This window comes from Poromitra crassiceps (assembly GCF_964638095.1).
Source record: "Poromitra crassiceps genome assembly, chromosome: 30".
Lineage (NCBI taxonomy): Eukaryota > Metazoa > Chordata > Actinopteri > Beryciformes > Melamphaidae > Poromitra > Poromitra crassiceps.
In genome coordinates, this window is record NC_139652.1 from 16832922 (window position 1) to 16855451 (window position 22530).

Consider the following 22530-nt stretch of genomic DNA (forward strand, 5'->3'; position numbering starts at 1 on the left):
AATTCAAGGAGCTCCCTTCTCAATTTTGTTTAGTACTTTGCCTGCTGAGCTGCCTTGGTCCACAACTCTGTGCTCCCTCCTTATCTTTTAGACAACAAAGGACTCATATGATCATCTTTTATCTTTTTTTTTTTGCATTCTTACTTTGTTAGAAGTCATGTTTTTTCCCCAATTGCTGAATATTTCACTTTGGATCCAAGCACTTCAATTTTATCTTTAATACAGATGAATTAATGTTTAGCTTTTAGTTTTTTAGTTTTTAATATTTCCAAATGTGCGTTGAATATGACTGTGTGTGTGCAATAGAGAATAGGCTACTTCATGAGCCGGTATGTATAATGAAACAAAACACAGAAGCGTGCAAGCTCTTTCACTTTAATGTCCGCATTGAAAACCTTGAACAACAGTGTGGGTTTTTGTGCGAAAATAAATAAAAACAACCAACTTTTTGAAAATAGATCAGTAATTCAGCTTCGTATCCTCATCCCATCTCTTATCTACTGTATGAATTTATAATGAACACATTTGTCAACAGATGGATGATTCCTCTGTTCATTTGGGGTGATGTAGACTGTGTGGAGAATTAAATAGGTCGATGATATTCCATCACATGAAAAATGTTGCACATTTGGACACATACACACACTGTAAATTCACAACCACTTCAGAATCCATACAATCATTACTCTAACACCAGCTAAATTATATTAAATTAAAATAAAACATTTAAATAATATAATGTAAAACTGACTCTAAACCAAATATTTTTCAATGTTCTTCAAATATCTGTTCCAAAAATGCGGCAATAGCTAGACAATAAATATCTCACCATTATCTAACCTTGTGTCAAAACAGAGAGGTAAAGATGAACACAATGGAAAGATGCAAACCAGTGGCTTTAAATCGAAGACTTATGAGACAAGGTTTTATCTTTACTCTCATATCAAAGTAAATGTGCCAAAACGCTATTACCACATAAAGAATGTAAGGAGCACTTCATTCATTAGCAAGCAGCATTACATCAACTGTAGAACACTGTTGCTGACATTCATTTTTATCAGAAGTCATCAGCTCTTTTTACCACAGCGCTGGGCCAGCAGGGCCCGCCGGGGTCAGAAGATGGCAAGGTCAGGACACCCACTCATGGATGTTTAGTGAGGCTAGGGAATAAGGGTCATAGCCAGGGATAGGAAGGTCATATATGGGGATATGAGTGGTGGGGGCAAGGAGGGGGGGGGGGGTAGGGGAAAGGGGCCGTAGCTAGGGATAGGAAGGTGGTAAAGAGTCATGGTTCGAGGTATGGGAAGGGGGTTTGTGGGTGGTGGGAGCGGGCGTGGTGCCATAAAGCCGAATGGCCACACCACGGCGCCACAGGCTTAAAGGTTTGTTACCTGAACAAAATGTTCAAACAGTTTTCTCCAAGAGACCATACATCACTGACAATAAACTACAGTGCTTACAAAACAAAACATTCACTTATCCAGCCAAAGCACTTCCGATGGAGAACAGAATCCTACTTGTGATAAAGGAGCAAAATGGCAGAAACAAAGAGTGGATTATCCACCAGCTCCACTTTTCAACTTTTGTTTATGCAGCTTGATGAGAACTGGCACAAAATTTGAAGCCCCAAAATATTTTCTTACTCTATGTGCCTGAAATGCTGCCTGTTTAGATGTCTTTTTGGCAAGTGTGTTGTTTGTTTTGAATAGAAAGTGAGGAAAGTGGATGAATTGAAGGACGAACACACATACACACAGCTGTGTGTGGCCTGCTAAGAGTGTGGCACTTGCTGCTGGTGACCGGAGGGCAGCGGTTGACCGTTTCCTGGTGGAACAGGCAGCTCTTCTCCTGTAGGGTGCCATGCTACGGACGCTCCCGAATCTGCAACAGGGAGATCAATCAATCAAAAATACTGTCTTCATTCATACCTCAGTTCAAGGCAATCGAGTTCATAAACAAGACACCACAATATAATGTACAATCATTCCTACACATAAGGACAGGACGAAAACAAGCTATAAAATAGACATAAAATAAAGATAAGGAAAGAAATAATGGCTAGGCTTCAATATAATATATAGTGCCTTTCTCAGTAATACTTAGGATACTTACTTATAAACAATTTAAATAAAAACTTATGGATAGAAATGTATGATCCGATGAAGTTCAACGACTTCAAGATTCAGAGAGAAACTTGGCTGTACGTCCCGATGGTGGACTACAGCCAGCATTGCTCCCCTAAAGTAGCACAACAGTACCAGCGCTATGCATAACCATTTAAAGCTACACCCGCTTATGGCTGCCACGAGCAGCAGCAACAAGAACAAAAGTATAGGCAGACGACAATCTGAGAATTCATCTAATGTGTGATCGCCGAGCACAGAAAAAGGAAAATAAAATGTTGTTAGCCATGTTAAATAAACAGAATTGAAGGTATTTAGAGAAGGAAAGATTCCCGCTATCCCTGCAAGAAAGCAGTCGCGCGTCGTCGCCATAGTGAGAAGTAGGGTCATTTACTTTCCCTCTGACTTCGATACAATCAGACTTCTTTTTGCAGCCATAGACTGAGTTGTATACAAATTCACCCCCTGGCCTGTACAGTTGCTCATGAACGGTGAATAAGCTAAACTTTTTTTAAATGTTTGTAGATAAGTCTTCACTCAGAAGATACACTTAAAAGCTGGAAACTAGATTTACAAGAGGGAATCTCGGAAGAGGAATGGTCCGAAGTTTGCCTGAAGGCTCAAACAAACAATTAACAGTTACACACGGCTCAAGCTGCTTCAATACAACTGGATTTTGAGAACATATAACACCATCAAAATTACATCACTTCAACCCCAACTTGCCAGACACATGCTTCAAATGTAACATTGCTAAAGGAACACTCTTCTACTGCTTTAGGGAATGCACTGTGTGGTCAAACGTTTTTGGAAGGAGGTTCTTCAAATGGTTGGCCAGATAACCGAGCTGGAGGTCCCTTGTTTGCCCAAGTTGTGCGTCCTAGTGGTTCATCCAGATGGTTTTGTTTCTAGGAGTGTTCGTGCTCTAATAGACTTGTGTTTTTTACAAGCTAAGCGAGCAATAGCTAGGATGGAAAAAATGTGAACAAACCAAGTATATCAAGGATCTGCCATCATGTGTGGCTATGGAAAAACTAACTTATATTACTAAAGGAAAGTTGGACGTATTTGAGATCATCTGGGGGAGCTTCATGGAGTTTCTGAAACAAACTGTTGGTAATTATCAATGAAGCCAAAGACTGGGGGGCAGGGCAACTGAAATAAGTTTGTAAAGTGGAGTATCCCATGTGACTCAAGATTTATGAACTTTGTAACCTCTGTTGTAACTACTATGTTTGTATTTAACTGCCTATTCATTTGATGTTTCACTGTGTTTGCTGTCAAGACGATATATACTTTTTGTTTTATAAATGTTTGTTATTGGAAAACCCCAATAAAAATGTTGAAAAAAAACGAAGATATATCTTCCGCGATTATTCGACTAGTCAACTACTTTTTGGGAGTAGTTCACGACTACTAAAATGCAGCAGTCGTGAATGTCCCAGAGCATCTTGTCCTTTGGCCTGATTTGTGTCTTTGTTAAGATGCCAAGACCAAGACCAGGGTGTGGAGAAATAGGAAAGAATGCACTGCTTTGTGTACTTTTGCACCTTGAAAACACAAATTCCCTATCTGGGATAATACAGTAAACTTGACCTTCCCATTTTCCCCAATAATTTGAGAGATTCATAGCATCAACAGCATCCCGAATGACATCATCCTGAGATCAACATGAACATTAAGGTGTCTGGTCAAGCTGCCGCTGGTTCAAATCCTGGACTAACATGGATGAGATGGAAACGGAGAAACGCTGCACCTTCCCCCTCAGCAACCATTGCTGAAGAGCCATTAAGCAAGGCCCTTGGGCCACTTCTGTGGGTCAATTGCCCACAGAAGAAGAGGACTGTGGTTGTATTTTGTACCGAGCAATTCTCTGGTGTGAATATGGTGCAACTGTGTGAGTGTGAGGCAGACTGTTAGTGCTTACTGTGTGCTTATCACGTTTGCTTGGATAAATAAAGGTTGAGATTTTATTTTTTAATGGCAAAAATCATCTTTGCAAATTAGTACTAACCTTTGGGCGCTTGAGGGTTTCGAGCTTTTATCTCGTCCATGTGTTCTGCTGCCTGAGGAGAGAAATGAAGGATGGGATATTAGAAGGTCACCAAATAAGTGAGAACCTCTACTCCAGGATTCAGATGGAAAAGCTGCCATTTGAAAAGTATCAAAGTCCTTTGTGTCATCACAAAAAGTATTAGTAAACTTTGTTATGCTTTGCTTTAGACCAGGGGTGCCCAACCAAGATCTACGGTACTTTTCAAGTAGCCAGCCTCCCGAGATCTACCAGTCCAGTTTCAACATCGCAAACGCACACACATCGTTTCCAGCCTGCAGTAACTAACCTCACAACACTTTCTCGTTGTCCCACAACCACTTGACATTAGGGCTGTGAATCTTCACTGGCCTCACGATTCGATTCGATTACGATTCAGAGGGCTACGAGATAATTCGATTACGATTATCGATGCATCTCGATGCATCTTAAATCGTTGCATCACTTTTTTTCCCCTAATACATGATTTCTTTTTTCTCACTGTGTGGCTACTTTTAAAATAAAAGTGCATTTGGAATTGCATTGTATTATGATCCATAATTAAAATAAACAACTGCATGTACTTCCATTATATTTTATTTGATTATTTAATTAATTAATAAAAAAAAAATTAATAATCGATTTTGACGCGATCGACCTGGGGTCAGTCCGCGGTCAACCAGTAGACCGCGATCGACTGGTTGGGCACCCCTGCTTTAGACAATTTTTTGCATCAGAGATACTGCACAATAGCGAATCTCGAATTTCCTGTCTACAGCCGTTGAATATTTATGAATGGGTATGGCCCAACTGTGCTATTACAAGTAAACAAATGGTTTACACACCAACAATATCTGTAAGTTATACATATCAATCTGTGAACTATAATATGAATGTGAATGTTAGTATTATTCTTTTTAGTCTGGTCGTATATCTATTGCATGTGTCCAGATGGCAGGCACGTGCCTGCAGATGGATATTAACACTTTGCTAAATTATGAAGGATAACATTTTAATTCCAAAGGACAGTGACATAACTTCCCAACGTCCCTGACCTGTTTTAAACAAACTAGACAGCACTCGGTAGAGTGCATACCTCTGCCAACCTTTCTGCAAAGTTTCATGGCATTGCGTGAATCAAGTTAGGAAGTTAAGTGCCTTTTCTGCGATTGGCCACGGCCAATGCCACGCCCACTTTTGGCCAGTTGGCGTCGAAAGTTACTCCTGTCTAAGTTGGCCCATGATCTGCTTTTCTCCCAAGTTTCGTGCAAATCCATTAATAAAACAAACCTCCAGCGAACTCGTTTACCGGAGGTGATAAATAACCTTCTGTGTCTGTTGGCCTACCTGCTGCAGCTGCTTCTTCTGTGCATCCAGCTGCTCCTGCTGCCTCTCCAGCTCCTCCCTCTGTTTCTGCAGATCGCTCGTCTTCTCCTTCAGGTTGTCCTCCTCCTGGGCCAGGTGCTCCTCAAACTGCTTCAGCTCCTCCTCCGTGTATAATGGGTTTTGGTCCAGAGTCTGCAGAGGTAGGGGGGGAATAGGATAAGAATGATAACTAATAATAACTTTATTTGGTAAAGCATTTTTCTAAAAACTATGTGACAGGGATTGGTGTTTTGGGTAACAAGTAGGCCATGGTCATTTTTCAGCTGACCAGATTATAAAAGTGCAGATTGTAAGCTTTCAAATCATACCATCAATTGTGCCATACATTGAAATCTGAAGAGTTGAAGATGTGCTTAGTTTGATGACAGCAAAGGCAACCAAATATGAAAAAGTCAACTTGGCTAACATCAAGGCAGTCTAGGAAAACAGATGTTTACATTTTTGTTTCACCGAAAATGCTGTTTGGAAGGAGATGATGGAGAGAGGAATCAGTAGCTCTCCAGACTTTTCCTTCTCCATGTATCAGAAATGTCCTGACCTCCTGGCTCTTACCTCCCAGTCCTCTGTCTCTGTGAACTCCTTCTGCTGAGTGGACGCCAGGAACTCATCTATTGACACCAGTCTGTCTTTATCTTTGTCCACCTGAACATCAAGACACCAGTTTGAGCCATTCTCTCATGTTTGGCATGAGAATTACATGCAATTTTCCCATTGGAAACAATTTCACATAACATAACTAGAAGTGCACTCGGAGGGTGCAGACCTCCGCTAATACTCCAGTCCACTGCCCCTACTCAACTCTCTCTGACCTTCCTATCCCTAGCTACGGCTACTTTTCCCTAGCCCTGCCCCCTTTCTGGACCACGCACACCTCCCACCACCCAGATACACCTAGCTACTCCCCCTACCCACCCGAACCCCAACTCTCTCTGACCTTCCTATCCCTAGCTACGGCTACTTGTCCCTAGCCCTGCCCCCTTTCTGGACCATGCACACCTCCCACCACCCAGATACACCTAGCCACTCCCCCTACCCACCCGAACCCCAACTCTCTCTGACCTTCCTATCCCTAGCTACGGCCCCCAAGCCCGGCCCCCTTTCATGACCACGCCCCCTCCCATGACCCAGATACACCTAGCCACTCCCCCTACCCAGAACAATCTAGTAAGAGAGTGGCGTCAGCGGAGGTCCAAAATGCATGACTCAGTACCCAATGAGTAGCCAGGAAGGGGTCTCGCGTTACGTTTGAATGCTAAAATAAAGCTGATTAAATACAATTTGATTCTTTAAACGTCAGACCCTTTCAAAGTACATCAAACGGTTCATTTTGCTGCAACTCGACAGCGCTGCTTAATCCAGAACCTTACTTCCGGGAACTCTTGAGAGTAAAACACTGGTCCATTGGAGTTCATGGAGATGTCGCGACTCTTCTATATACACGGCTCTGCCCCTACCTACCCCTCGAATCCTGACTCTCTCACGACTTTCCTATCCCTAGCCCCGCCCCCTCCCTAGGCCCCGCCCCGGATCGTTTCCACGCCAAAATTTAATGGGTTCTTCTTTGGCCCATGATACACCCTCTAACCAATTTCATGAAAATCGGCCCATTCGTTTTTCCGTAATCTTTGAATGAATGAATGAAAAAAATTTATTGGTCACCACCACCACCACCAAGCATACACTTAGGTAATAACCAAAGGTTTGGGGCAGAAGCAAACGCTTATGTGAAGCCCCCCCTTTTCTTACAATTAAAATAAGATCATCATGATCAGACATTTTGGACCTTGTCCTTACTTGCCATCAAATAAACAACAAAGGATTGCAAGGAAAAAAATATCCTAATACAAGAAACAAACAACAACAAAACAAAAAAAAGCAAAAAAATAAACAAACAATACAACAGTCAAAAACCAGTGGGTAGCAAATAACAAAACAAACACAATCCATACATGCATATTCATACATTTTATATTCATTGTTTTATTTTTTATTATTATATATATATATACATATACCTATATATATATATATATACTTATACATACACTTTTTTCTTTTTTTCTTTATTATTATTATTATTATTATTATTATTATTATTATTATTTCTTTCTTTTTGCTACTGTAACAAACAAACGGACAACATACCCTCCTTGGCAGAGGTAGCAACTTGTTTTTTTTTTAAATCCCACTGCCATTACAGCATAAAATCATGAATTCTATGATGTTTGGCTTCATCCTGGACTTATGGCTTCAAATGTGTAGTTTTTACTAACATTTCCACCATTTCCTCACGTTTGGCATAGGGATCAATTGCATGCAATTGTTCTCTGTGTATGTGTGTGTGTGTGTGTGTAATGTGTGTGTATGTGCGTGCGCGCGCGTGTGCGTGTGCATGTGTGTGCGTGTGTGTGTGCATGCGCACGCACGCTATGTGAGAGACATCTGCTTTCTTACTGTAGTGGCTCACCTCGTTCATAACATGCTCTCTCATGCGCAGCCTCTCCTCCTCCATCTCCATCATGTCGTCCTCCTCATTATTAGCGTTATAGACCTTTTCCAGCTTGAACACACACACACACACACACACACACACACACACACACACACACACACACACACACACACACACACACACAGAAGTTGTACCTCAAAGGCGTCTTCATGAACATAAAATGGTGTGACACATGTAGAAGCAGGGCAGTTAGGCATAAATACCGATTTAGTGAAGAGAGCTTCCAGCTCGTCCTCATCAAGGTAACCATCTCCATTATTGTCTGCAACACAAAACACAGTCATGAGGGGCCCCAGTGCAAGCTATTTTGACGGGGCAACTACTAGTACATGGCCACGCATATTACAACATGTGCTGGACATTTGAATGAGTTACTTAGGCAATTATATAGGGAAAATAGAGGTCATAGAGCAAGTTATCAGAACCATGGACAGCGCTCCGACACCTGGCAACAGTCAAAGTAGGCTATTTAAACGTGAAAACAAGCATCAGCACCTGCTGACTTTAACACGTTTAATGTTGATGAATGTTGATTTGATGTTGATATCATTTTGTTAGAGATTGCTACTGACTATTTTACAAAAAAGAAGAAAACCACGACAGGGATGGTTTTGCCTTTCGAGGGGCATAATAGCAAATGGCACCAGGTTAGATCGAATGTGTGTTCTTATTTGAACACACTACAGGCGTATTTATGGGGTGGCAATTTGAGTCATGTGCAAGAGCCCCGTTCTCTGCCCAATATCCCAATATGTTCGTATGTACTGCAGTTTGCCTCTGTGGTTACCATGCAGTTTGAAGAAGGTCTTGGGGTCAAAGTTATCCGGGTCCAAACCGTCTGACTCCTCCCACACCTCCTTCAGCTGGTCCTGACTGCCCTGCACACGGACACACACGCACACACAGACACACACGCACGCGCGCACACGCACGCACACACACGCACACACACACACACACACACACACACACACACACACACACACACACACACACACACACACACACACACACACACACACACACACACACACACACACACACACACACAGGAGAGTTACTTCAAAATTCAACTACCAATACCTACTGTAGAATTCATACTTGCATGAGAAAGCTACCATATTCTATTAAACAGTAACATAATGAATACGCTATCTTAAAAAGATTAGTTGCAGTTGCTCTATTGACATAATAATGAACTGAATTGAAAGCTAATGAAACCCAGTCCTGACAGACACAATGCCTATCCAACACTGCTGATATGAAAGCAGCTTTAGTGACAGCAGGCGTCTTACAGGGTGGTGGATTTTGGGGTGCTCGCCGTGTTTCTTCTTCATCTCCTCATAGTGCTCCTCTTCCTTCTTGCGGTGCTCCTCATCCAGGGTCTTCAGCCGCTCCCTGCGCTCATGCTCCTTCATCATCTCGTACTTCTTGAACTCCTCATGCCGCCCCTTGTCAAAGTTCTCCAGGTCGCTGCTGGCCTTCAGCCCACGGCCCGATGGACAGAGAGAGAAAATAAAGGTAAAAACAAAGTTAGAATGGAGAGTTTTTTAGACTGTTCTCCTAGGAGAGTTCTCGTAAAAAGCATGAACCCACCCATCTTGTGCCCTGGAGAGGTTAAAGCAGGGGTTATCAAAGCGTTGATGACCTGAGGGCCAATTTAGGGACCCACCATTGGGGGTGGGTCCCCACAATAATTCCAAATCAAATCTTTTCTTTAATCGCCTATAGCGACTAGACTAAACGTCATGCCAATTGTGAATCATGTGACAAATGTATGTTGTGTTTTCTAGAGGAGAAATAATATCCTATTTGTCCATTTGTAGATGTTCTAACATGCGCCAAGATGGCTGTGAAAAAAGAGGACCCATTTGAAAATGTTTTTTCCCCCTTTAGAGTGTTATTTAGCCACCTTCCCAACAAGCTTCTTCTAGTTTCATGATAGCAGGATCTTCACTCTGGCTTTAAAAATGATGAGCCCACTACAGCCTCTGAAAGACAGTAAACCTAGAATCGGACCAAATAACATCATGTCACCTAACTCATCGCGGGCCACCAGAAACGTTCCTGAGGGCTGCAATTGGTCCGCGGGCCGCACTTTGAGAGCCCCTGGGTTAAAGCCATCTGTACTGCTCAGCTGAGTGAATTTCAATTCACAGCTGAGCCAGGAGAGATGAGATAATATCATAATGCAACACCATGCTCTTTATGGTTAGTTCAGGCTTTATGGATGTCTTATGGATACTGATCATCAGACCCTACTTATACCTTTATTCTGCTCTGCAAAGCCAAACCGCAGTAACTGCCTGGGTAATGAAACGTTGTATCCCCTGTCCCATCATGAGAATAGTTGAACTTGGTAGAGAAGTGGGTCAAACTTTTGTTGAGAAGGAATTGAAACCCTGCCGTTTGCCTTTCTAGGACAGCCTGTCATTCATTTGGAATGTGATCTGACCAGGGATTCTGGATTAGTACTTTCAGTCCTTGGATCTCATGAATGCGCCCCCAGGTGATTTAAGATGGTTACCGGCTAGACCGGCATCGTTTTGTCGTGCATTCCTTTATAACTGGGGACTGGTAATCTTACGACTTCAAAGGTCATGAGGTGGACGGTGACGTCATCAGAGCTGGTATTTCCCATTCCAAACTCGTAGGAGCCTCAGCCGCCCCAACCTCAAAAATCCAAGATGGCTGCACCGCGCAACAACAGTAGTAGTAATCGTAGTAATATTGTTTAGCACTTCTGTTTTGTTTGTGTCTCATTAAATCAGCTGTACACACAGCACTGCCTAACTTATATCTGTGTGGACATGAGGCTGCAGTGTTTGTATGCGCAAAATGCCGCGAAATGCCATGTTGTCAATTGTTATTGCTAACAATGGCTAGCCTGGCTAGCGACTGGATCTGACCAATGAACAGTGAACTTCCCAGCTCAAGTTTTCTGAAAATGGAACGCTAACAAAACGGATGTGATGTCATTTAGCCTCAACAACCCAGTTATTTTGCGATAAAGGAACGCACGATTAGTCTTCCCAGCACGCATGCATCCCCCTCAACTGACAAAAGCAGATGTTGACAATTGACGTTGTTGGCGGTTTTGAAAAAACTTAATTATGACAAAGTGGATGGCTGCCATCTGGTCTGTAACTGGCGATCACTTTTGAGTCTCATAACATTGCCTTGCTTGGGATGGTTCTGATTAGAACATACAGGTACTTATTCATTCTAAAGTCTAGAGCCCGACCAATATATCGGTCCGCCGATATTATCGGCCGATATTGGCCGATAACGATATACAGTATCTGTATCGGCCGATATGTTGGCCAATATTGCAGATATTTTTTTATTTTGTATTTTTTTTTTAATATAGATAGCATGTTGTGTACATTTGATTTTTTTCTTAACTCAAGTTAGATTTTATATTTGTTCTATTTGTGTTTTTCTATTTCTAGTTATTTATAATTATTAAATTCCCAGTGAAGTTTACCGTTTCATTGCATTGATGTCATTTTGGACAAACAAAGTTTATTGATAAGCTGTAAAATATCCTGCCTACATTACATATCTCAAGTCATGTCAAGTCATATCTTTGTCAAGTGTTTGATATTTGAGGGATCATTGCAAAAAATAATGTGTATATTTATAAGAATATCGGCCGATATATCGCTATAGGAATTTTTTTACTCCCTAATATCCGTATCGGCATCGGCCTCAAAAATCCAGTATCGGTCGGGCTCTACTAAAGTCCCGCAGAAATGTACCTGCTGCACAAAATGAGACATTGCTAATGTGTAGTTGTTATTATTGTTATAGTTTTCTGATGCTAATGTGTAGTTGTTATTATTGTTATAGTTTTAATGTGTAGTTGTTATTATTGTTATAGTTTTCTGATGCTAATGTGTAGTTGTTATTATTGTTATAGTTTTCTGATGCTAAGCTTGTAATGAGACAAAGCACACAAGTATTTAGCAGCACATTTACATGTCACCAAGCAATTCTAAGGCAAACAAACCCAAAATAGGGTCAATATTGACATGCACTCCTAAAAGCACATGCAAACACTGGTTGTGCAAGGATGGGAACCACCATTGAGCAGACATGGCTGTTGTGGAGGTTTTCCCAGGTTAGTTTACAGGCAATCTCCTGTAGCTCTGTTGTCCAAACTGACAATGTACCTCAAGCAAGCCAGCCTTCTCCAACAAAGGACCAAAAGTTGTGAACGCTTCAATGCCTCCATGTAATTACATCTAAAAGTGAAAAAAGTCCAGATTGGTTAATGATGCTGACATGAGAGTGAGCAGAATCACAACAACGAGCCGGGAAACAGGAGCATGGTCTTCTCTCTCTGACACCTGTAATCCGCTAGAGCAGAGCTTTTCAAAGTCTGGGACTGTGGGCCTCCCCGCAGACAAATCTTAAAAAAAGACACCCCTCCTCGCTCAATTCCTAGATTATAATAATCATGATTATGTTATTTGATGCCATAGCACTCAACAATTGAGCCAGGATAGCCTGATATTGCTGTTTGACATACTTCAGACTATACCAAATACATAAAAAGAAAAGTCTGTTTGAAGGCATTTATTTGTTTGTGACTCTGGGAAAGTGTGGGGAAAAACTGTCACAAAACTACTGTATGTCTGAACTATCTCTTTAACCAAATCACACATTCTATGAGATCTCCTTTGGATAACTAATTAACTAATGTCATATTTTTTCACTTCCATTCACTGAGCCTCCCCTGGAGAGGCCCGCCTCCCACTTTGAAAAGCCCTGCTCTATAGGCTATTGGTTCTAATTATAGCAATAATACCAGACAGGGTGTTCTTTACTGTGACATATGTATAAGGACCATAAAACATGTCTTCAAGAACCTTCAATCACCTTTTATAATGGTTACCAAAGCATACTGTATGTACTTTTCTCCAGACGTCACTTTCTTCTTTGTGAATTAGTTAATTATGCGACAATAATGCAAAATACATTATTTGTAAAACGACCAAATATCTACAGTAATCTGCAATAACTGAGCATCAGATGTTGCACCATATGAGGCTGCCTTAAACGTGGCATGTTGGGACAAATGTTCAGCCATGCATGCTATTTGAACAGTTAATGTGCCTTGAAGCCAGAACACCTCCGTTTATCTTCTCAAACCAGTCATAAAAAAAAATAAAAAAAAATCACACTTCCCTCCGTTTTTCACCTACAATCTTTGATGATAATGGGAGCCAGGGCTAATTTTGGTTCTGGGACCAGCTTTTGCTCTTTGTTTCAATGCCATTTTTTTTTTTTTTTTGGATGGCCCTTATACATTATGTCATGATATACAGTCAGTGGAGGTAGCACACTTTGTATTTGTTTGTCTTGGAAAAACATTGCCACATGGTGAATTTTCACTGTTATCATTGTTATCTTTTGTAGAAGTGAGGATCCACTGCTGCTGCTCAACAAATCTAAGAGACCCTGTGTGTGTGTGTGTGTGTGTGTGTGTGTGTTGCTCTTTAACACATCTGATGGTTAAACTTGCAATTAATCCACGGTTCACATGCGTGCCGAACCGTGGAGGCTGGTACGGGTCAGCTGTGATCCGTTGCAGCCTGTGTGTGTGTGTGTGTGTGTGTGTGTGTGTGTGTGTGTGTGTTTCTAGGTGCGCTTGTAATTCAGCCAGCCTCCCAAGTGGGCGGGGATGAACATTTAAGCAGCACAATTCAAACGCCACCCTGTGGGGAAACGAGAGGGCATCTGACAAAGCGACACCGAAATAAACGTCCTTTCCGTCCCATTATGCTAGCAAAGATAACGCTTGCCCTTGCCCTTGCCCTGAGCGTAAGATATGGCCCCTAGTGGTTTATTAGTGAACAGCCCATACCGACTTGATGAGGTTGTCCAGGTCCTCCACCTCGAAGGTGTGTGGGTTTGTGTGGTTGAGGTGCTCAAACTGTCTCAGCAGGGCGTGGTGATCCAGTGCCATGCCTGCACGGAGGGGAACGACAGAAAGTGTTATTCAGCTGCGTAGGGCTAAAAGAAACATGAAAGAAGACATTGATGTCTTTTTGCATCTTAGATCAAATCCACTAAACATTTGCGGACTGGCTGTGTCATTTACAAAGAAACAAACAGCTCATGAGTGCTTTGATGCAAGACTGACACACTGCAAAGACAAGTTGCGCAACTTTGTTGGCTTTGAGTTCAGCTCAAATTGACTTTGGCAAAGGGAAAATGTGGTATTCCTGAGCATGTGCGCGAGGGATTTCCATGTGTGTATTTCGTTTTCCCTCCAGTCTCCCTGAATGTTTCGACACACTCTGTTCAAATTGCACCACAATCTTACACAATGAGACCATTTACACCTGGCACTACCATGCCTTTTCTGCATGCGTCATCAGATTGCAATCAGATACTGCTTGACCACATTAGCCTGATTTCATTTACACCTGGCGTTAACATGTGTTTTGGGTGATCAGATTGCAATCTGATTGCAATCTGATCATCCAAAATGGGTGTCCTCTCAATCCGCATATAGTTGCTGTATGCAGATGTGCACAATGCATCCCTGACCACCTCTGGAGGTGGTTTGGCCCTCTTCAATGTGTCTTGGGGGCGTTTACACCTGTACTTTCAAGTGGACAAGCACAATCTGATTGCAATCTGATGACAGAAAACGCATGTTAATGCCAGGTGTAAACGGTCTCTTTGTCTCTGACGTTTCTGTTTCCGCTATTATTAATAAGCACAAACACCACAACCACGGTGCAATGGTGTAGCCATTCAGCCTTATGGCTAGTTTCCTATCCCTAGCTACATCCCCTCTTCCCTAGCCCCGCCCCCTTCACTAAACATCCATGAGTGAGTGACTGAGTGAGTGTCCTTACTTTGCCATCTTCTGACCCCGCCGGGCCTGCTGGCCAGCGCGGTGGGGAAAAGTGAGCCTGGGTGAACCCAGCCTCCACGTGACCTCTATGTGCTATCAGTCACAAAGAAGAAACTTACAATACAGGCAGAGCCTGTGACGTCACATTGAAGGCTGGGTTTACCCAGGCTAGTATGTTCTATTATAGCATGTATACCAGGGGTCAGCAACCTATTGCACGGGTGCCACCTCTGGCACGCGAAGGGTTAACCAGTGGCACAGCAGCACACAGAAGCAATAAGTGTGCAATTGAGATTTGCTGAGAAATGTTGAAATGCCTGCCACATGACCTATTTCACAGTCATTTGCAGTTGCACGGCCTGTTATTTAGGATATTTACGGTAGTGACCCACACTACTCTGCCTCTGATTGATAAGCCTCCTTGCATTCCATACATGCCAAAGTAGCAGAGAGCAGATGAAAATGTTGGCGCGAAAGACAATGTCAGGTCCTCCATCTAATAAACCTCGGGCACACTGATTGACAAGCAAATTTGGAAATGGCACTTCATAGCAAAAAGGTTGCCTACCCCTGATGTATACAGTATAGTCAGTGTCTGTTGAAGTTGGTGGTGAATTGCATCATATTCCTGTATCCACGAGTCACTTGCTTAATTTGAAGAATGTCATCACTCAACTTTGAGCGTATAGTGCAACATTGTGCAACTTCAACAAGCAGTAGTTTGTCAGCGACACGTCAGCAACACCTCTGCAGACAGACCAGTCCAGGCTTCGACTAAGGAAGAGCTCGCGGCTGAAACATCACATGGTGGTATAGATAGGCTACCATATCTGAGCAATTTGTAGTGTGCGGACTCTATTTTTGACTTGTACCTCTGTTCAGCACCTAGGTTTTAACGTTTAGACTTGTGCCTCTGTTCAGCACCTAGGTTTTAATGTTTAGACTTGTGTCTCTGTTCAGCACCTAGGTTTTAATGTTGAGACTTGTACCTCTGTTCAGCACCTAGGTTTTAATGTTGAGACTTGTGCCTCTGTTCAGCACCTAGGTTTTAACGTTTAGACTTGTGCCTCTGTTCAGCACCTAGGTTTTAATGTTGAGACTTGTGCCTCTGTTCAGCACCTAGGTTTTAATGTTGAGACTTGTGCCTCTGTTCAGCACCTAGGTTTTAATGTTGAGACTTGTGCCTCTGTTCAGCACCTAGGTTTTAATGTTGAGACTTGTGCCTCTGTTCAGCACCTAGGTTTTAATGTTGAGACTTGTGCCTCTGTTCAGCACCTAGGTTTTAATGTTGAGACTTGTGCCTCTGTTCAGCACCTAGGTTTTCACCTTTTTTGGATTTGCGTGCTTTTGTGAACTTTCTCACAGTCGGGGTTTCATACCGTTCCCTCCCTGTATGTCGTGTTTGGCTTTGATGAGCATCCGCAGCCTGTTCAGCTCCTGCCTCTTCAGCTCGTCCAGCTTGGTCCGCACATGGTGGCTGACAAAGTCCAGCTCTTTGGAAAGCTTTCCTTTCTGCAAGCAGACAAACCATTTAAACACTTCAGCACAAAGTGTCCAAGTCAATGACAGGCTTTTGTGAAAACGGACAGATATGACAGGCTGTTGAGCTAGTATGCCGCTGTAGCTGACCTTGATGTCTTCTATGTTGGCGTTGTGGAGCTTGTCTCTGAAGTGGACGTCTTTCTCCAGGAAGTCGACCACTTCCCTGAGGTAGCGGTCATAGTGCAGTCCAGTGTCCTGAAGCACAAAACCAAAGCTGTCAGCTGTCAGCAAAGAGAGGAAGACATTTGACATCTGGCCTGGCCTTTTAGGTGGCTTCCACTTTCCAATGAATTGTGACATCTTGGACAACATGGTAGCGTTCTTCTTCTTATATCTTCTCATCCTTAATGACAGACATTGCATTTTGCTTTAATTTATTATTATTTATTCTATTTTATTACTTACTATCTCTACTTTATTACCATTCTTATTTACTGTTTGCCTTATGTCCATACACTGTCTTAGCCCTATCTACTGTGTGCCTTATTGCCTTATTTGCATACATAAGTATTGTTGTGACTATGTACCTGCCTATGTCTTGTAACGGAGCCCCCCAGCATAAGAATTTCACACGTGCGTACTTGTAAACCGGAGTGACAATAAATATCTTGAATCTTGAGCATGTCTGCTCTCTGTCTGAAACAGACCACTGCCCTGTCTGAGACACCACATAAGCCTAAACATATTTATTTACTGGCCCACCCTTATTTAGATGACTGGGAGGTGTCTGGTGTAATTAGCTGGGAGGTGTCTGGTGTAATTAGCTGGGAGGTGTCTGGTGTAATTACTGTAGCTACAACTCACCGTACTCTGTGGTGGCTCCAGCTTGGCCTCTGGAACAGCAGCTTTGGGCTTCTCCACACCGATTGGGACCGACAGGACGCACAGGCGCAGGCTCAGCATAACCAGCACATGGCCCCAGGCTTTACCCCTCCACATCTGGGCCGAAAAACAAAGGAAGAAACACTCAAATCAACAGTTTTATGGGGTTTCAGAAAGTATTTGCTAAATCTAGAAAATGCTGCAAAAAATAGTGTAGGCCTACAACTTTTCATGAATGGAACTGGGACCCAGACCATAGCTTGACTTGTATGCACCTGTTTAAAGCGGAAACAGTTCTCATGACCAAAGTGTTGACTCTCCAATACAGCATGTGTGGGTGTTTTATCTTTGCTACAAACAACAACCTCCATTTCCCAAAGCTTGCAACAGGGGTACAAGTCAAAACAGAGACAAGATTACACGCATTAACCTTAATCTCAAAAGCAAACACTGTGCAACACACGTGTTGATAAAGCCAATGTGTTCATTTACCACCGACATCATGCTAGTTTTGAAAGCATTCCTTTCCCTGGTCTCTGTCATACCTGAAAAACTTGACAGTCTGTGTCTCATCCATGGGAAACTATCAAAGTTATCATTTAAAGTCCACTTGTTTCATTACTAAACTTAGTGAGGAAGATGACATGTTTCAAAGAACAGAGAGGAGGGCTCAAACTGGTGTCAGTCTGTAAAAATCACAAAGTCTAAATATCAAAGTTGTCATTTAAAGGCCTTTTTTCATCACTAATTTTGTGAGGATGCCAGGATGCAACTTTCTCATTCATAGATATGGAGTGACTGTGTCGGGTGGGAAGCAGAATAAATGTCTGAGGGGGGTAAAAGCCTTTAGCACATACATTACTCGCATAATGTAATATAACATAATTCAAGTAATTTAACACTCACTTCTATCTCCTCTTGTTCCTCTTCTCGTAGTTGGAGCGTTTAGTAATCCGCCAGGTGCTGGAGGGAGACTGAGCTTGTTTACAGCTGTCATATGTAGCCTACCGCTACAAGCCTCCAATGACCACAACACAACCTACCTCAAAGATTGTGTTTACCATGGCAACGCCCCGCCCCCGACATCCCTTATTGGGTAGAAAAAGTCTACTTTGGCTGTAAAATAGTCGCGTTGGCAGGTGATTGGTCGCTCTACCTGTCAGTCACAGTGTGTTGAGATTAAACTGTACGTGGCGTTTACAAACCCGAGGAGGGCGGAGTTAGTGAGTTTGTGAACCTGTTACACTACAGACAGTAGGTGGCGGTAATGCAACATAATTTAAACATCCAGTCAGTGAACATTAAAAGGCACTCAAACATACTTCAGAAAGGTTCCGGATAAAGTATATTTGTGTTTTCAATTCGTAGTCGCATGAGGAGAATGCGCATATTTGATTTCTCATTCGGGTCCGGGTAAGTATATTTGTACCCGGACCAGAAGAACATGAATAGTGAATGTATCCCATTTTTCCATGGAAGAGCCAATTCCACTTTGATAGTACGGACTCTGAATTTCATCATGTGTCATCCTACGAAAAAAAGAAAGAAAAGATACATCTGTTCGTTCTGCAAATCAAAAGGTAAAGTGAGTTTAGTCGGGTTTGCCCTCCACCAGCCCTCCACTGACACTGGCTCCTGGTACCCACACGGTGGCACTGCTTTCCCATTTTACCTTTAGCCGAAACACTATCCGACTACATCCAACCACCACGTTAAAAAGACTTGTAAGAATAAAAAGGCAATTAAAACAAACGTTATTTTTGATAAATATCACATGGACTGATGACGCATTTCTTTTGACTTTTTAATTTTCTTTTATGTATGCTTTCTTTCTTTTCTTTTGTTGTAGCCTGTTTTGTGTGTACATACATACCATCGACATAATGGTACATACCTGGTACATACACTGTTAATTTGAACTGGTACAATAAAAAGAAAAAAAAGGAATAAAAAACAAAAAACAAAAAAACAACCTCAACAGGAAGTGACGTCGCGTCTTTGCAAGTGGATGGAAAAAATATTGCAGCTGCCTGCAGGAAAAAATGGCTACAAACACCGCACCGCTAAAAGGTGAGAAATTAACCTTTTGCAGGAAATGTGTGTATGTAAAAGTTGTAGCCTGTAGTTACTTACAGCCGCGTGGTTGTAGTTCTATATTATTATTATTTCCCGCATGACAAAACCTAGGATTTCTTCTTTGTTGTGCCTTGACTTAGTTGGCAGATCACTGACTAAAAGTGCTCTACTACATTATTAAATCAGTGCTCAAAGAGCAGACCAGTCTTGAAGTTGACATCATTTGTAGTTTTTTAGCTAAATTCAGTCCGTCGTGTGTGATTGTGAACTGTAAATGTGCTTATTTCCTTTCTGTTTGCCTAGGTTTAGCAGTTCAATAGCAAGCTGCCAACAATGTAAAACTTGTAGACAAGTTCAAACTGCCATCACAAGTGTCAAGAAGTGTATTATGTTCGCGCTAGCCAGCTAAATTCGCTAGGCTATTATTTTTCAGTACCATTACATTGTTTTTATCTTAATTCACGTACCACCAGCTAGGATTACGACTTGTACGTGTGAAAGTCCGTTGTTTACAGATAAGAAGCCACCAATCATTTGTTTTGAGTCAGCTGAGCTGAGCATCAGCCGACAGGTGACAATCATAACATAAGGTGACAATAACGTTAGATAGACGAGCTAGTTAGCTTAGCTGTACATCGGAGTTGTATACAAACATGTTTGAAAGCCTCAGCTCAGTGTCGCTTTTTTTCTGTGGTCAGTGAGTGTACATGATAGTCACGCGGGATTGTAGCAGTCTTTTGTTATTCTGTAGTGTATTTTTAATGAACGCCTTCAAAATGCTGAAAATAACAATAGTTTAGCAATACCATGCGAATTACTAAATGCCTTTCTCCCATTGTGTCAGGCGAATTGCAATGTTTCCCCCCAAATACTTGTAGAAGTCTTATTGGATCATACAAAATATGAATATAATAGTTTGAATATCCACTTAGGTTGGAACATTAAAGTAAATCTAGTCCGTCTAGCTAAGCTAGCTGTCAGTCTTCTTTAGATGCTGGCTGCTGACGCATTTGTACAGTTTGTGCAGGATAACTGGAGAAGCCAGTCACACAGACATGCAGCTCTGAACCAACACAACAGCACTGCAAGCTAACGGGAAAAGTGTGTACAGGTCAGGATCCAGGTGTGTGAATGCAAAGTGTGTACAGGATCCAGGTGTGTGAATGCAAAGTGTGTACAGGTCAGGATCCAGGTGTGTGAATGCAAAGTGTGTACAGGATCCAGGTGTGTGAATGCAAAGTGTGTACAGGATCCAGGTGTGTGAATGCAAAGTGTGTACAGGATCCAGGTGTGTGAATGCAAAGTGTGTACAGGTCAGGATCCAGGTGTGTGAATGCAAAGTGTGTACAGGATCCAGGTGTGTGAATGCAAAGTGTGTACAGGTCAGGATACAGGTGTGTGAATGCAAAGTGTGTACAGGATCCAGGTGTGTGAATGCAAAGTGTGTACAGGATCCAGGTGTGTGAATGCAAAGTGTGTACAGGATCCAGGTGTGTGAATGCAAAGTGTGTACAGGTCAGGATCCAGGTGTGTGAATGCAAAGTGTGTACAGGTCAGGATACAGGTGTGTGAATGCAAAGTGTGTACAGGATCCAGGTGTGTGAATGCAAAGTGTGTACAGGATCCAGGTGTGTGAATGCAAAGTGTGTACAGGATACAGGTGTGTGAATGCAAAGTGTGTACAGGTCAGGATCCAGGTGTGTGAATGCAAAGTGTGTACAGGTCAGGATACAGGTGTGTGAATGCAAAGTGTGTACAGGATCCAGGTGTGTGAATGCAAAGTGTGTACAGGATCCAGGTGTGTGAATGCAAAGTGTGTACAGGTCAGGATCCAGGTGTGTGAATGCAAAGTGTGTACAGGTCAGGATACAGGTGTGTGAATGCAAAGTGTGTACAGGATCCAGGTGTGTGAATGCAAAGTGTGTACAGGATCCAGGTGTGTGAATGCAAAGTGTGTACAGGATCCAGGTGTGTGAATGCAAAGTGTGTGCAGGTCAGGATCCAGGTGTGTGAATGCAAAGTGTGTACAGGATCCAGGTGTGTGAATGCAAAGTGTGTACAGGATCCAGGTGTGTGAATGCAAAGTGTGTACAGGATACAGGTGTGTGAATGCAAAGTGTGTACAGGATACAGGTGTGTGAATGCACACGACCACAGATTGGCTCAAGGCCTTGGCGGGCGACATTGGGGATTCTGCAGCTAACATCTGTGCATCACCCTAGTGATGATAAAAGACCTGACCTGTCAGAGTGTTTGTTTTGGTTTCTTTTGATAGACGTACAGTAATGTTCTGCACATGCCAGCCTTAGTGATAGACAGTCCAGCAGAAAAGGACACTGTGTTTCTGTATCTTTTTCTTTACCAGATGACCACAGAATAGATCTAAATCTATAAACATGACTTGGTTACTTATTTTCCATTTTAAAGACATCATGTTGCACTTTGATCAGTTGTGCCGTGTGCAGTGGCTTGTTAACATCTGCATATATTCACTGACAGCAAGACTTCCACTCTGTCCACTTGCTCTCATGGCTGCTTTTTCTCAATGATCTGGGAGAGGTCGACTCCCAAAGTGTTGTTATTGTGACCGCTGCATCCTTAAATCACTCTACTCATGCAAACATTTCCACTGGAGACCTGTGGTAGCTCAGTATCTTTTGTCTTCTGAATACTTAAAAAGCATAGACTGTCATGCTCAAATTAGTATGAAAGTCTTTGGACCTGGGACCCTCCATGGTTCAGTGGGGCAGAGTTTGTACTTGTTATCTTTGTAGTTTTCTGCCTAAGTGGGTTTTTCCTCCCTTGTAAATGCATCCTGTTGCCTTATATCTTGATTTGTGCCAGGCATTGGTTTTGGTTATTTTGGTGTATCTTTAATCCTCTTCCATTTCTGGGGTAAAATAACCCACTTACCAATCTCCCCCCTTCCTTCAACTTACATTGGACAGATCTGTATAATACAAATGATCTACAAACCAGAAGACCTATTGTATTGTGTGCAGCTTTCGTCACATTATGCTGCTATAATTGGTCCAGAGCGTTTCCATTTTTTCATGTTATATAGCTCACCCTCTTATACCTTATCCAAAGTGACTTAAAATGAGCAGATGCAGTTCGGTGTCTTGCTCGAGTCGCTGGCACGTAGACTCTGGTGATTGTTAGG

The 22530-nt window shown here is 42.3% G+C and overlaps 2 protein-coding genes across 2 annotated transcripts in view; one reads left to right on the forward strand and one right to left on the reverse strand.

Moving 5' to 3' along the window:
- Positions 1–76: 76 nt before the first annotated feature.
- On the reverse strand, positions 77–18316 carry LOC310800300 (nucleobindin-2-like). The gene is made up of 13 exons (XM_083662878.1): positions 18198–18316; positions 17274–17408; positions 16557–16664; positions 16307–16439; positions 13926–14029; positions 9349–9534; positions 8841–8931; positions 8257–8315; positions 8009–8101; positions 6094–6183; positions 5503–5673; positions 4138–4189; positions 77–1881 (listed from the first exon to the last, which is right to left on the reverse strand). The coding sequence occupies exons 2-13, from the start codon at positions 17406–17408 to the stop codon at positions 1772–1774; spliced, it is 1332 nt and encodes a 443-aa protein (XP_083519004.1). The 5' UTR covers positions 18198–18316; the 3' UTR covers positions 77–1771.
- A 987-nt stretch (positions 18317–19303) lies between these two features.
- pik3c2a (phosphatidylinositol-4-phosphate 3-kinase, catalytic subunit type 2 alpha) overlaps positions 19304–22530 on the forward strand; it is a 103234-nt gene continuing 100007 nt past the window's right edge. The window contains exon 1 of the mRNA XM_083662873.1: positions 19304–19361. The gene's annotated coding sequence lies outside the window, so the exon portion shown is untranslated. The remainder of the gene's footprint in view (positions 19362–22530) is intronic.